Source organism: Myxocyprinus asiaticus, chromosome 1 (assembly GCF_019703515.2).
Source record: "Myxocyprinus asiaticus isolate MX2 ecotype Aquarium Trade chromosome 1, UBuf_Myxa_2, whole genome shotgun sequence".
NCBI lineage: Eukaryota > Metazoa > Chordata > Actinopteri > Cypriniformes > Catostomidae > Myxocyprinus > Myxocyprinus asiaticus.
The window spans coordinates 64,510,853-64,527,549 of NC_059344.1; the positions used below are offsets into that span (position 1 = coordinate 64,510,853).

General features: G+C 35.9%; 1 protein-coding gene across 1 annotated transcript; it reads left to right on the forward strand.

Annotated features, from left to right (window-relative positions):
* Nucleotides 1-253: 253 nt before the first annotated feature.
* Nucleotides 254-14,297, forward strand: plag1 (pleiomorphic adenoma gene 1). The gene is made up of 3 exons (XM_051675423.1): nt 254-387; nt 6,134-6,469; nt 8,003-14,297. Exons 2-3 carry the CDS (start codon nt 6,237-6,239, stop codon nt 8,952-8,954), a joined length of 1,185 nt encoding a protein of 394 aa, XP_051531383.1. The 5' UTR covers nt 254-387; nt 6,134-6,236; the 3' UTR covers nt 8,955-14,297.
* Nucleotides 14,298-16,697: the final 2,400 nt, after the last annotated feature.

Consider the following 16,697-nt stretch of genomic DNA (forward strand, 5'->3'; position numbering starts at 1 on the left):
TTTAGCCAATGGAACATTGACGGCGGCTGTTGTGCCCGCCTACTGACTAAACAGTTATTAAGTGAAGTCGTGCCGATTGACAGAATCGGCGACGAGTCCGAAATTTTAGATTTTGTGGAAGGGAACGTCAGTGACAGTGAAGTATGAAAATGACAGTTTGCTACACAAATCGCAAGCCGGGGGGAGGAGGGCCTCGCGGTGGGCGTGGCCAAATCGTGGTTTGGTTGCATCGCAGCGCATACACAATGGCTGCTGGAAAGAGGGGAAAGCAAACAATTTTTAGGCCCGCCGCGTCCAGCAAAAAATATGAGAAAAAAATTATTAAAAATCCGGGGAATAGTTGAAAGTGAAGAAAAACGCCGTAGAAAGGATGCTAACGCTCCCACGGTGAGTTTTGCGCCAATTAAAAAAATTGTTACGGCGTTCTTCAATTAAAATATCGGGGTTATTCAAATTATGAGATAGGGGTGAGCCAGAGGAAAAAAAAGTTTGTGTTAATCAGCGCCCAGTTCGGGACTTGAAAAGCAGCGGAGGACCGAATTACAGAGAAAACCGAAAAAAAAAAATATGTTATTTGTTTCTGTCACGTCGTTGCGCGCGAGCGACCGTCAATAAACAGAGAAACGCGTGTATAGTTGTAAAAAGTTGAGAAAAGTTTTAAAAATACTGTATAGTTTAAGATTTTCCCGGAATATAATAACGACAGCGCTACGAGGACAGCCGTAGCGAAATCACGCACGTTTAAATGCCGAAAAAAAAAATTAAATAAAATGCATTCGGCGGACATGGTGCGAAAGTTTTGACACATTCGTGCACGCGATGCGAAAATAAACACCGAGTTTGTGATAGAAGCGCCTTTTAAATGCGTGCAATTGCATTAAAACGCGACATTTAATTAATATGTTGTGGTTTTATTTTTTGTCACGCAATTTACAAAGTTATATAAACAGTGTCCTTATTGACTGCATTGGAGGTGTCAGTGAGTCATACAAAAGTTTCACTGTGGGTCATTATCGGAAGAGAAAGTTGCTTGTCAATATCGCAAACAACCAAAATGGTGGGAGAAGTGAAGGGGGGACTAATTGTGCGATGCTGAACTATTGCATGATCTTCTGTCCACATTGTAACCCTAGAGAATATTACATTCAGTATCAGTTTGACTGAATAGCCTAACTGAGGGGGGAATAATGTTAAATCTGTTTTGCCTTAATGACGCAATTTTGCAATTAAAAATGCAATAATCATATCAGAGTTGTTATTTTCTGCTTAGTCGGTGCCGTGCAGTTTTGTAGAATGTCAGAGCTGATTTATTGAATTGCATGCAATCAAATGCATGTGGATATACAGAAGTTACAGAACTTGTGCATGCGCGCGAGCTTCTACCTTTAGTTGGTCTAATCGGTGCTTTGTGGGAAATATATATGCTGTAATGTAAAGGGGGTGGGGGGTTGCTTTCTGTGCGATATGTGGACAGATGCGGTGGAGGGGGGAGTTGTTGCATTGAGCTGATTCCCCGCCTAGAGAGGGGCATGAAGGACCCCCATCCTTATTGCTGCTGGATGTTCTTTTTAATAGCCACTGAGCTGAAGGGGGTCATCGGGTTTACTGCGCGCAGTTGTTATGAATGTGAGAGTCTTTCAAACACACCAAAACAGTCAAACTTATCCGTGAAGCCCACCCTATTATGAATGCGAACTTTACCGGTTTGGCGGGAAAAATCGATATATTTAGCCCTCTCAATTTTACTAATAGTAATCTCTTATTTGGAAACTGCATTACAGTGGAAGAGTCACAGAAGGTGAAACGGTGTGTAGTGACAGATTGTTAAGTTGTTATTTATTGTTTGGTGCTGGACAGTGTTGAAGTGTCCTATGATTGTCTTATTACTCTAAAGTTGTGTTGAGGATCTTGTTGCATTTCCTTTAAGGAACATTATAGGCCAACATCTCTGAAGTTCAAGACGTTTCTCATTTGTAGCCTAATCTGTGTGTAAAAAGCTAATTTCATTCAAAATGTTTATTTATTTATTTATTGTTTTTATTTTGATTGCATTTTATTTGAGATGCACTGAAAGAGAAAATAATAACACAAATGTTAACGTTAATTAGTGCAATTGAGGATTTAAAAATGGCAAGATAAACTTGAAAAGGAGATTATTAACTTAAACCCATAATGCAGTTTTATCTTAAAACAATTCTGTAAAAGTCAAACCATGCAAAAAAAGGTTCATTTAAGTGCAGAATGAAGAACACTGTAAAATTCAATTAAAATTAACTTTAAAAATGGTAAACGTTTAAATTTGGTCAAAATCTTGATAGTATGATTTAAAACCATCCAGTCACAATTAAACTGATCAAGTATTTGGAATGACTTTCTTATATATGTATAGCCTATTATGCTTTTAGTCTTAATGTGCATGATTTATTTATAACCGAACGTAAAAATTACAGTAAAAATTATATTGGAACTGGAAAATTATAAATGGTGAAACCATGCAGACCTTATTTATAAAAGACTCTAATTGCTCCACAGTTTTTAAGTGTTTGTTTAATATTTAATATTAAACATGCAGTTCAGAAAGACTTTTTTATTACAAAATTGAGATTAACAACTAACAATAACTTTACTGGACATTCAATTTCAATTTTGTGTTGATACAATTTTAACTCAGATGATATTTAAATATATATATATATATATATATATATATTAGCATTTAAATAGTCATTTAATTACAATTTTGTTTTTATATTATTTTGTAGAAAACTCTTTAAACTTGTAACTTGTAAATGTAACTCTTTTAATGTTTCTAATAGTGTCAGTTCTGGGTTACAAATAATGTGTTATTCATATTAATATCATATTAATTCATATTTTTATATTTTAATATGCATCTTTTCATTTGTATTGAGTTTCAGATACATCTTAAAAATGAATGTTTGAAGGTATAATAATCGCATCGATTTAAAAGAAATACAACAAATGTAAAGTGTTTGAAAGGAACCATGTGAGAGATGAACGTCTATGAAAGCATTCACTCAGGCTTGAAGCATTAATTGATTGCATTTAATGATCATTTTACAGCTGAAACATGTCAGTTTAGTTTTATGCAACTTTTCGTTTCAGTGCTGGAAAGGAAACTTCTTTTACCATTTACTCACCCTCATGTTGTTCCAAACTTGTATGGCTTTATTTTCCTGTGTTGTTAGGCATGTCAGCCTCAGTCACCATTCACTTTCATTGCAGAAAAAAAAAAGAAAAGTCATTCTGCCTAACATCTCCTTTTGTGTTGGAGCAACGTGAGGGTCAGTGAAGGATTTTCAGAATACATTTTCATCTATAGAAGGGATAGTGTTGTAAAAGTAGGGATAGTGGCAGGATGAATACAATAATTCATTAATACGTGAAGGTTTAGAAAATAGTTAGGCAAGTGGGTATCAGAGCGTAAAACTAAGTAAATGAGGACAGCTCTCCCACCGTTACTGTTGACATAAACTGCATGCTTTGCAATATACAGTACTGTGCAAAAGTTTTAGTCACTTGTGAAAAAAGTTGCATAGTGAGGATGTCTTCAAAAATAATGACATATATAGTTTTCATTTATCAATTAATGTCATACAATGTCTGACATGATGTTCAGTGGGGGGCTTTGTGGGGGCCATGACATCTGTTGCAGGGCTCCCTGTTCTTCTATTCTAATCTTTTCTATTTGGAAAAGTAATGTTTGGGAGTCTAACATTTATATTTCCTATTGACACACTAAAGCTGAAGATATAAATAACTATCTTAAGACAAATGCTTTTGTGAAACATCTGATGTGCCTAAGACTTTGCACAGTACTGTATATAACAGATCATTCTTCCCAACCGCTATTAGACTAAGCAAGTCTAGATGTCAATACATATTATTTGTATAGTATAATATAGTATGCTAAACAAGTTGTTCTCCCTTCATACAGTGCTCAGTTTAAAGTATGCTCTTGTGTACACTCTGCATCCTGCATAACTTTTTCATGCTGTGTGTACTCTGAAATTCATGTTTTGAATATTTATTGGCTCCTGCTGCATTGCAATATAATTTGAAGGATTAATAAAAACACAATCCTATCCAATGCTATTGTTGAAGGCTGACTGGGACAGCAATGTAGGCAAATCAATGCAGGCTGCCGTGATTTGGATGATCATTCTTTTAATGTGATTTTAAGGGTTCAAACCCATCATTTCGTCAAAATCAAATGTCTCAGGTATCTAGGTGTTACAAGTTGTCAGGTGTCAGGCTACAGATTTCTTTACCTGCAGAGAACTGTCTGAAGGGTGCACAACACATTTATACACATAATCCTCTAGATATTGCATGTGTCTCCCTCTCAAACAAGGTGACATAGCAACTCCTCCTGTCTTAGTTTTTTCTGGCTGTTATTTCAGTCCAGTGATGCATAGACTGCCCCCAGTGGTACAACTCTGGAAATGCATCATGCTAAAATATTAAAACACACATACAGTTTATTTATATATATAAAAAAAATTAAATGTTCATGATATACAGTATATATATATATATATTTGGAATGACCTTACAGCATTATTTTAGTGATTGTTCTCCCTGTGAAATGCCCTCCGAAGGCATCATTTTTGCCGCTGGAACGCAGGGTTAGTTTATATTGGAAATGTAACTATTAGAAAGTAGCTAATATTGACTTTTTTGGAAGTATGTTTGTTTACACTTACTGCATGTTCTTTTTTGCTTGAAATATTCGTATTTCACGTCATACGATCATTGCTTGTGTTTACATTCAGGAGCATGTTAGCATCTTTTGTTGTATTAATGTTTGTGAGAAATATGACTGTACTGAAGAAGACATTGTGTTTGCAACAGAAATTTCCTATATTAAACTGAATGCACGAATAATGACTGAGATTTTGTTAACCCTCGTGAAATGATTCTGTGGTGAAGTAAATATAGCAGAAAAGATTAAGTACTTTCAAAAGTGAATAAGTTAAAGAGTGAACTTGAAAATATTAAGTAAATTTGTAAATTTGTTTTTTATTTCAAACATGTAAAAATTAACGCCCTAGCTTGTAAGTAAATATTATTTATGATTATTTGTTATTTTTACAATGCGCCATCATTTATCAGTCCTAAAGTAGAGAACCTTGTCATATTTATTTGCTAATCTGAGTAAATTTCACTATAATAAAATAAGTAACTTTTCGAAGCTGTTGTTCCCAACATGCACAAGGCTTGAGGAATTTATGAGCTTGCATCGTTTCACTGTCTGCAACACCATTTCTATTGTTGATTTTGTTGCTATGTTTGGTAACTTCTTGTTTTGTGAAGTCTTAAGTTCATTTTCTACTTAAAACTACCCGTTCAGAATTATCTGTTAAATGTTACCACCATCTTGTTTTGTGCACCAAGCGTTAAGCTTTGCGTGTGCAGCTCCATTTTGTGATCCAATTGCCATTAATGCAAGATGATGTAGTCTAATAGAGTTCTTGTGAAAAGCTTCAATATGTGGTACATTATTGAGCATGTTAATAATGTAAATTCAGAACGTGTAATGTTCCAGTTAAATGTTCATTTAAATTTTACTTCAAGCTTATTTAAATACCATACACATCAGATTTGTTTGCAAAAGTTACTAAAATATTTAAAGGGATAGTTCACCCAAAACTGAAAATTCTTTCATCATTTACTCACCTTCATGCCATCCCAGATGTGTATGACTTTCTTTCTTCTGCAGAACACAAATGAAGATTTTTAGAAGAATATCTCAGCTCTGTAGGTCCATACAATGTAAGTGAATGGGTGCCAAAAGTTTGAATCTTCAAAAATCAGATATATCCATGATAAAAGTAATCCATATGACTCCAGTGGTTAAATCAATGTCTTCAGAAGCGATATGATAGGGTGAACTATCCCTTTAAGTTAAATTTACATGCAATATTATGTCATGAAATTAAGTAGATTTTACTTAATTTTATACCTATAAAATGTAATCAGAAACACCTTACTTTACTTAGTAAATATTACCGTTAATTTGTTCAGTGCGTGGTTCAGACGTGGTTCTTGGAATGAAAAGTTTGAGAACCACTGGTTTAATCATGTGCATTGTTTTCTGTCTTTCCTGTAGGACCTTGAGTCTCTGCTGTGTTGAAGATTTGGGCTTTCTCACTCTGTCTGTGCCAGGACACATCGCACGTGTCCACCACATGGCTTGCTGCCGCTAAGTTGCCATGGCAACTGTAGCTCCTAACGACTGCCCCGCCAAGGCAGAGAGCTGTCGAGTGAGGAAGAGGAGGGTGGATGGGAAAGTGAGGAAGAACTTCTCCTGTCAGTTGTGCGAGAAGGCCTTCAACAGCTTGGAGAAGCTGAAGGTGCACTCGTACTCCCACACGGGAGAGAGGCCGTATCGCTGCACACACACTGACTGCACCAAGGCCTTCGTCTCCAAGTATAAACTGCTACGGTAGGCACTTACACTGTCACGAACAAATACATTCAGTCTTTCAATCGATCAAAATTTGTCAACAGGTGAGTGGTCTGAGACCCTGTGGGGACTCCTGCCAAGTTGGATGTATTCCCAGATCAACATCCTTTGTTGGTCCTGGAACAACATTCCTGTCAAACAAACATAGTCCTAACCCCCAACCTCACCTCATAAAAAAGAAAAACAGCATACTGTATGTTGCGTTTTTGATTCGGTCCCCAACATGTTTCTTAACTAGTCTGCCTATCAAGTCTTTCTTTGTCAGCCTGCTTCACCAGTAAGATCATGATGGTTGACTAGTATTTTTGGGTATGTTGGTCCACCAGCTAGACCAGAACCAAACCAGCTTAAACCAGCATGGACCAGCTTTGAAATTCATGAACATGTCCTACTTTGTGAAATCAGGAAAGGTGGTATATGGGTCAGTGATGTGATGCTCATTTTTTTATTTTATTTTTATTTTTTTTTGTCTGGATCTATATTAAGTTCTTCAAAAATACATTGCAAATGCAATTCACAAACACAAAGTCATTTTGATATTTTTTTTTCTGGATGTGTTTAAGTGGTGTAACCGCCTGGAGAAAGAATAAAAACATAAGTCTCATTAAAAGCTGAAAATGTAAAAAAAAAAAAAAAAAAAAAGAAAAAAGAAACATATGCATTTATGTTTATTTAACTGATATATGCAGAGAAACAATTTTGTTTTAAAATATTAATACTTGAGAAACTTTTGTCCACCAAATCAAAGTCAGGTGATATAACCAACATGCAGGTAGCTATTTTGGAAAATAAATAAATAAATAAAATAAAAATGGTAACACTTTACAATAAGGTTTTATTTGTTAGTTAACAACATTAGTTAACATGAACTTACAATGAACAATACTTTTTCAGCATTTGTTAATCTTGGTTAGTGTTCGTTTCAACATATAATACATTGATTTTTTATTTTTTTAAGTTATACATGTTGACAATAGTTAAAGGAATAGTTGAGTTAACTATCCCTTTAATGCATTACAAACTAGCATGATCTAACAATGAACTATTAAATTAACATACACCAAGATAAATAAATAAATGCTTTAATAAAATGTGTTTCATTGTTAGTTCATGACATTAACTAATGTTAACAAATAGAACCTTACTGTGAAATGTTACCATAAAAAAGGGCCCCTTTAAGAAGTTTACAAAAATATCAGATATTTTGGCATTTTTTTCATGAATAGACTTCTTGATATTTGTGACACAAAAACGTTTTTACATAAAAAAAATACAGTATGTTTGAAAGCTTTTTTGAAATGCAATAAATGTTTTTCAAACATTTATGTATCCAACACGGACACAAATATTACATTTCTACGATTTTTAAAAATATTTCTCATTATTATCACCTTGGACAATCTTATTTGTCAACCACCAGCATATACCTGAACAGCATTATGCAACATTCACAAACTAATTTAATATCTTCTGGTATAGTCCACTAACACTAATGCGTATTTGTCTCCGTAGGCACATGGCCACACACTCGCCAGAAAAGACACACAAGTGCAGCTACTGCGAGAAGATGTTCCACCGTAAAGATCACCTGAAGAACCACCTCCACACTCACGACCCCAACAAAGAGGCTTTCAGCTGCACGGAATGCGGCAAGAGCTACAATACCAAGCTGGGCTTTCGACGGCATCAAGCCCTGCACGCCGCACACCGCGGAGACCTCACCTGTCAGGTGTGTCTGCAGCCATACCCGAGCACCCCCCTACTGCTGGAGCACCTGCGCGGCCACGCTGGGAAAAGCGCTACCGCGACTAAGGAGAAGCGGCATCAGTGCGAGCACTGCGAGAGGCGTTTTTACACCCGTAAGGACGTGCGACGCCACTTGGTCGTGCATACGGGACGCAAGGACTTCCTGTGCCAGTACTGCGCCCAACGGTTTGGCCGCAAAGACCATCTGACCCGCCATGTCAAGAAGAGCCACGCTCACGAGCTGCTAAGGGTTAAGGCGGAGCCTGTGGACTTGATGGAGCCACGTTCCTCTCCAGCATCGGGGCCTTTCGCTTTGAGGTATCCGCTAGGTCACGCATCTTACTCGCCAACGCCACCCTTGAGGGCGGAGATTGAAAGTTATCTCTTAGAGCTACAGGCCGAAGATCCACCCAAGCTGAGTGCTGCTGCCACGGCGACTGGAGAGACGACGTCGTCCCTGGACTTCCTGTCTCCGCTGTTTAACTTTCCGCCTTACAACCAAGGGGTGGGGCCTGCTTTGGGAGTGCCTTACAGCCAGGAGGAGGGGCTACCTCTGCCTACGCCCATGCAAGACACACCCGAGTCTCTTAGCCTCCTTCACACAATCACGCACTCGCACACGCTCTCACAAACCAACGTACTCGCTCCTACTTATACTCACCCGCCAACTCTGAATACAACCACCACCCTGCCTCGCTTCCACCAGGCCTTCCAGTAACCCAAATAGATACACACACTTATAATTATTATAGCACTTAATTACTTTTGTAATAAGCTTAGGCCATAGTCAAATTCAAACAACCTGGTTTTATAGAATCAAGTTACTATACCTAGATTTTTGCAAAATGATTTTTACATGGCTCGTTGTACGTATTGCGGCAGTTTCCTTGTAAAATGAACACTAGAGGCGCTACAATAAGAATTACTTTTATTCATTTTCACACAAATCACAAGTAAAACGGCAGATTATCAGTTAATAAACACTTACTTTCCACCCTGTTCCACACACAGTGCTATTTTAAGACATTTAAACACTTACTATAGTAGTGCATGACTTGCAAGGTGATGCATTTTAACGTTTGCATTACATAACCAGCTACATTTACAAGCTAATTGCATGGTTGCTCAACTGATAGAGTACTGCACTTGCAATGCAAAGGACTGGGGTATGTGTCCTGAAGAGCACGCAAGTCGATATGTGAGCCGAAAGTATCATAGAAGCACCACAAAATGACACGATTGCTTCAGCAATTGCATTTTTCATGTCACATTTGCTTCTATTACACTATCGGTTAGGTTTAGGTTTAGGTTTAGCGTAGGGAGGTTGGTTTTGTTCATTTAAAACTCTATAGCATCAACCTTAACCTCATCAGTTTGGGAGAAAATATAACTCACTTTTAGCGCCACACAGTGGACATTTCACCTCAGAACTGCCACGGTATGTGTAATGAACCATTACATGTGCAATATCATTTAGCAAAATTGTTGCCTGAATGAGATCAGGCTGAATTCAAACAAGCACAGAGCCTCACAAATACTCGCCAAGGCAACAATTACCTTCCTCAAGTCAGTGCTGCATTTCGAGGGTATTTCTTGAGGACAGTGTCATACTTTAGGTAATTTCAAGAGATTACAAATGCATTTCTTATTTTAGTTTCTATATAGAGGTGTTTTAGCAATCATTTTAGCAATGGAGGATGCCAAACATCGGCTGACAACTGTAACTAAACATGAAATACACAGTTTTTTTTAGAGCAGGGCTCGGTTTGCAGTGAAGTTTCACTTACAAAATCGGCAGAGACAGAGAGAGCATAGCTTTTAAAGTCCTCTCATTAGCACTTTGAACTTCTAGTGGTGTTGAAGTTCCATCAAAGCTACAAGATAATTTGTCTAATGTCGTTTTCGTCTGTTTGTTCTTTGTATGGCTCATAAACTGTGGGGTACTGAACTACCAGCGTTTTAGTGACCGTGTCACAACTCTTCACAGCCAAAGGAAACCAAACCCCTCATAGCTATAGAGAGGAAGGCTCATCTCGTACGTTTCTTGTTCTGGATTGTTGTCTTGTTCCATTTTGTTTTTGTTTTTTGATGGCTGTATGCCTTCATGCTGCTGCTCGTTTTAAGGGCCTCAAAAGGACACCAGCGCAGAACTGCTTCACAATACAAACCAACAAAGGGAAAGATGGACAAAGACTTTCTCACACACATATACACTCATCCTCTCTCTCTCTCTTAAAGAAATCGTTCACCCCACAATGTCATTATTTGCTCACCCTCATGTCAGTCCAAACCCGTATGTTGTTATGTTTTCCATGGAAAACAGGAGGACAGATTTTGTAGAATTCTTACGCAGCTCTTTTCCAGACACTCAAAAAATAAATACAAATAAATAATAATAATAATAATAATAATAAAAAAAACATTTTAGCTTATTTTTAAGATGTATGCATTTTGATATCATAACAAAATTCCATCAAATTAAATTTAACAAATTTTATTTATATTAATATTTAGTGTTTTTTTATTTTATTTTGTCGAAGAATAATACATTTAAATATATTAAGCTCCAACATTAATAATAATAAAACATTTTATTTGTACAGCAGCTTTTATATAGAGAGTGCAGCTCAACGTTATTCACATATCAGAAATTAAAAGTCAAAGGAAGTGACTGCATTAATATAAATAATTTAATATTTATATTCATATTAAATTCTATTTACATTGAATGATAAAAAATAAAAAGTAAAAATTCACACATATATATATATATATATACATACCTCCATATCAACCAAATGCTAGTTAATATTTATATATATATATATTATTTACTGATAATCTCCACTGTAAAGCCCAAGTCTACATCCAAGTTAAGAAATGGTGTGTCTATTGATGCTAAAATGGCATTGGTTTGCATGTGTAATAAGTAATGATATAATATAAATAAATGCAATACGCCATTTTTGTAGTCCACAAAAAAAAAAAAAACATTATAATAATTTTAAAAAACAGCAAATGTGTTTTGAATGACATGAAGGTGAGTAAATAAGACAGAATTTTCCTTTTTGGGTGAACTATACCTTTTAACATTTTTCAACCTCATCCTCCAGAATGCTGGCTGTTGCACTGATCAATCCTGTCACTGAAAGAAACATTCATATCAGTCTTTGCTGTGTCAGTTCAAACTCACAGCACAAACTCAAAAATACAACACAATCTGTGACAAACCCCATTACTTTGACATACTTCTCTACAAAACATCTAAAGATTTAAGATGATTTAAGATTTAAGCTGGACTGGGAATCCAATCGATGGACATTTGTGATGAAAACCTGAAGTAGTTCACACTGACAGTGATTTGCAGCAACAAAGCCACCGGAAGTCGTTCATTTTCAATGAGAATTGAATTGCAGATTTTAGACGACATAAGCGATAAAGACCGTTAATTGCTGTCAGTGTGAACGCACCTTAAGGAAACATTACACTTCCTTTAGTGTGTGTGTGTGTGTGTGTGTGTGTGTGTGTGTGTGTGTGTGTGTGTGTGTGTGTGTATGAGTGTATGGACAGAGTGTTAGCTAAAATGTTTTTTGATGTATTTCCTCGGAAGCTGAAGGTTCTTTAAAGCTTAATCGTTTGGAAAGCCTCTATTTTGGGCATATGTTTCATAATAGCACTTTTCAGAAAAATTATATGCCTTTTCTTAAGTCATGTTCTTTTACATTTTTTTTTTTTGTGAAAGTTACTTTGTTATAAATGGTTTAGATATCATATTTAGCTCTTTAGAAGATTTTTAGCATATATAAACAATGCTATATGTGTGATATTTTTTACAGGTACACTTCATACAGTGTTTTTGTTTTGTTGTTTTTGTAGTTTTGCTTTATTGCACAAAATATCAAATTGTCAGTGTAAGGCTTCAGCCAAACAGTGAAACAAAAAGGTCAATTCCAACCACGAACACCTTCGGCAAGCACTTGCCCCTTTATAAAGATGATAAGCAGGCCCACACGGACCTACAGATGTTCGCAAAATTGGAACGCCCCTCATTCACAAAGTTTTATACATTTCTCGTATTGTGTGTGTTAGTTTCTTAACATTTTTGACTGATTTAAAAGACGAAATTCTGACGATTTCCACCCCCAAGATCAGCACAGAAAAGGCAAAGAACATCTGCAGATTCTTTTCAGGCCTGTGTGTAAGGATTCTGATTGCTTCAGTATTCAAAAAGTGTGTTGAACTGGGTGCCCCGAATGGCCCGCTACCATTAGGTCATCCGAAATAGTGATGTCATTCATTTATATTGCTGCTGAATCATGGACTTATATTGTGAATCTATAGGATTGCTCGAATCGAGAACATTATCATTGGGAGCCACAAACTTTTAACACGTCTCCTATTCATTTTCATTGGTACCATCACAACACAGCGCATGCATGTGTGAGTGTGTGTGTGTGTGTGTGTGTGTGAGTGACACTCCTGCAATAAATCTGTTGGATAATGCTGCTAATGGACAGCGTAGAACCGCTGGTGGTGCAAAAGACTTTCTCTCCTCTTTTTTTCTAACATTTCAGACTGTTTAAAAAGTAGGTATGTGTGCGTGTTCACATGTGTGTGTTTTGGGGGTTGGGGGTGGGGGTTATGTGAGCCATATTGTTCATGTATCTTTAACAGAGTTGATCGGTCATGACAATTTGTAGGCCAGCCTGGAAGGCTATTTCACCATGAGTTCCTTCAGGAATTTCAAATGGGTTTTTAGAGTAATGGTTTTTCGATTTATGGGTAAAATAAGGTGTGTGGTTAACATTACTTGAAAAGACTTTCACATATTGTTCTACAACAGAAATTACACACAGTCATACCTCAGATGTACATTTTGAAGCTGTTGTGTGCTTTAAAATGTAAGTTGCTAACAAGCTGCTATTTAAGAACTACAAACGCTCTCCAGTTCATTAAGCATGTAAACTCACATCCTTGTGGTTGTTGTAGTCTTTATTTAGCAACTTGTTTGCAACTTACACTTTTGAAACACACAGTGGCTTCGAAATTCATGTTTTGAGGTGTGGCTTTGTGTAATTTCAAAGAGTGAATTTAAAAACCACTGTGTGTTTCAAAAACACACGTTGCTAACAAGTTGCTAAATTAGGACTACAACTACCACAAGGAAGAAAATGTACATGCATAATGAATCAGACAACGGTTGTAGTCCTTATGTAGCAATTTGTTAGCAACTCACATTTTAAAACCACACAATAGCTTTAAAAGTTACATTTGAGTTATGACTGTGTGCAATTTATGCTGTAGAACAAAACGCTGAAGTCTCTTTATGTAATGTTAACCACAGGCCTTATTTTCACGTAAATCAAGAACTGCTATTCAAAAAAAACCTATTGGAAATTCCAGAGGTATCCCATGGCTTGAAAATGCTCATTCTCTTCTGGGTTTTAGGTCTACAAAGTGAACAGTTCTATTTAGTGCGACTATTTAGGAGATGATGGATGCCACCACAGCAATGGGGAGGGCCGTGGGGGGTACTGAGATATGAAAAAGACAGCATTCCAGCCATAATGATGTGTGACATTGTGTTCTTATTGTTTCTGTAATGCCATCCTGTGATAATGGCCTGCTATTGCTAATCAAGTATATTTTACTTTAATGTATTTTACAAACTACTGTTGTACATTGTATAGCCTAAGACAGACAGAATCCTATATATCTATGTGTGTGTGTGTGTGTGTGTGTGTGTGTGTGTGACGCGTTCGTACGCGTTTGATTCCATCATGAAAACCTTCTGCCATGGCTGACAATTCATTTTGTCTCCTACTGATGACATCACCCAAAGAGAAAGTTATTTATTCACTGGCTAGTTGAGTCAGGTTTGTGTTAAGGGAGGTGAATAGCAGGCTGTTGGCAGTTGTGTGCATGTGTCTGATAGAGAATTGTGTGTTTCTGTGTGTTCAGACGACCTTTGCTGCTATGTGAGGAGAGGAGAGATTTGGTCCAGTGTTAATACTGTTCACAGTACTGAGTGATCAATAAACATACAAGAAGGACTCACTTTATCAATGTTGTTTCAGTTGTGTTTGTGGATGTATGTGAGCAGAGGCGTGTACCATGAAGGTCGCTGAACAAACTCAGAACTCAGAACGAACTTGAAATCATAAAGACTTAAAACACATGATTTACACAGTACAAGGGATAACTAAAATTATGAAGCAATTAAAGACATTTACACAACAAGAAGAAACAGCGGCTGCAAACAAATTCTTCATGCGATAAAAAAAATATATATAAAAACAGCTGGTATATCAATGCGTAAGTGAATTCATATACATGCACACACAGGCTTAGTCAATTTAAAAGCTTAAATGTATTTAAAATATAAAAGCGTTTATATTTATTTGAATTGAAAACTTGATGTATCATTCAAAATAATTACAAATAAATATAGGCTACTATTGATTACAAAACGAATAGAGACTATAAAGATGAATATTCTCCATAAGTTTTATTTCCCTACCATTAAGTATATCAATAAGTGTTTTTAGACAATGGAATAAATGACTTTGTAAATATATACGGGATAATAGGAAACCTGGAATTAGTCCTAAAATTCTCAAGTTGTCAAAAAGGCTTGGAGGACTAGAATTCCCAAATGTAATTAATTATTATAAAGCTTCCCAAATTCAACCTATATTGATTTCGATGAACGAAGAATCTAAAGTGAAATGGAGAAAGATGGAAACGTATCAAATGAGGAAACCTGTTAGTATATCCCTGTTCCTACCCAAACAAAGCAACACATTTAAATCAATAGATCATATTTGTATTAATAGTACTTTTAGAATTTGGTTAGAAAATAGTAAAATTAAGAAAGATGTAGTTAATTGACAAGAAAATGCCAAATAGATGAGATAATACATTGAAGTTTTGGGCAGATAGAGGTCTGAAAAGAGATCAGCAACTGTTCACTGATAAAGGAATGGATACCTTTTCAAACATAGCGAACCTAGTTTTAAAATTCACTTTTTTTTTTTATTACAGTGAGTGGTGGTGGTGTAGTGGACTAAAGCACTGAACTGGTAAGCAGAAGGTTGATGGTTCAACCCCCACAGCCACCACCATTGTGTCCTTGAGCAAGGCACTTAACTCCAGGTTGCTCCAGGGGGATTGTCCCTGTAATAAGGGCACTGAAAGTTGCTTTGGATAAAAGGGTCTGTCAAATGCATAAATGTAATGTTATTAACAGAAGTTAAAGTAAAAGAAATAAAAAAGGAAATGCATATAATAATCTATTATATAATTGATACATTCAATACAACTAATCCAATAAAAATGTAAAATGGAATTTTATAGAGTGCACTTAAAAGAGATAAACAGGACACTCTGAGTAAAATTATATGTAGGTGGGAGGATGAATTAAAAATAAAAATTAGTCAGCAAGACTGGGAAGAAATATCATATATTCCACACTACTCAGTCCAGTGTTTGGAGGGAATCTGCTTGGAAGATACCAATGAGATTTTTTTATAACACCTGTTACTCAAAGTAAATACAATAGCTGATAAAAGGGGATTTTGGGAGAAACTGCGGAGAAAAAAATGCTCATTACAGTCAAATTCTATACGAGTGCTCTAAATCGACAATTTATTGGAATGAAGTGATTAGACAGGTTAATTTAATATTTAACTGCACAGTAGGAATACATCCAGAAAACATTATTTTGGGTAAAATGCCATTGTCCTTAAGAAATAAAACTAAACAAAATATTATTTAGGGTAATCAGAATAGCAGCTTTGAAACAGATTACAAAAAATTGGCATGCAATAATAAGACGTATTTGTTCTTTTTTTATTTATTTATTTTTTTATAAAAGACATATTGTGTACTGCTTATATTGCTTATTGCTTATATAATTATAACTTCAAGTAAAATACTGTACGTTCATCTCGAGTCCATGAAAGAAAGAAGCGGTTTGGGTGGCATTCACCCCTTTCCATAGCAATCTTAAGCTATTAATATTTTAAAAACTATTATTTTTTGCAGGTGTCATATCAATCCATCTTACTGGCTGTTTTATAGACAGTCTAATATATGTTTACATTTTCAAAGGTATTTTTTTTGTTGTTATGGCTAAAGAGGGTAAATGAAAAGCAATTACATATTAAATAAAAAAGAACTACAGACAACATACATTTCCAGAAGATATGTTTTAAGCCATGCAGTTTTTAATAGAAGGTTGTTTATAATAATGATTATTCATCATAAGTATATTTTATGTGTTTTGAATAAATGTACAGTATATGTTGCACCTTTCCAAAGCTTAGGGTCAGGTATAATCAAATGATAATAAATCAAACCAGGGGCGTAGCAGTCATTTTAAAACACAGCTGTCAGTAGGCGGCTCGAACAGACCCAAACTCTTACAGTGCAGTATTAATATATTAAAAGTTTATATTAA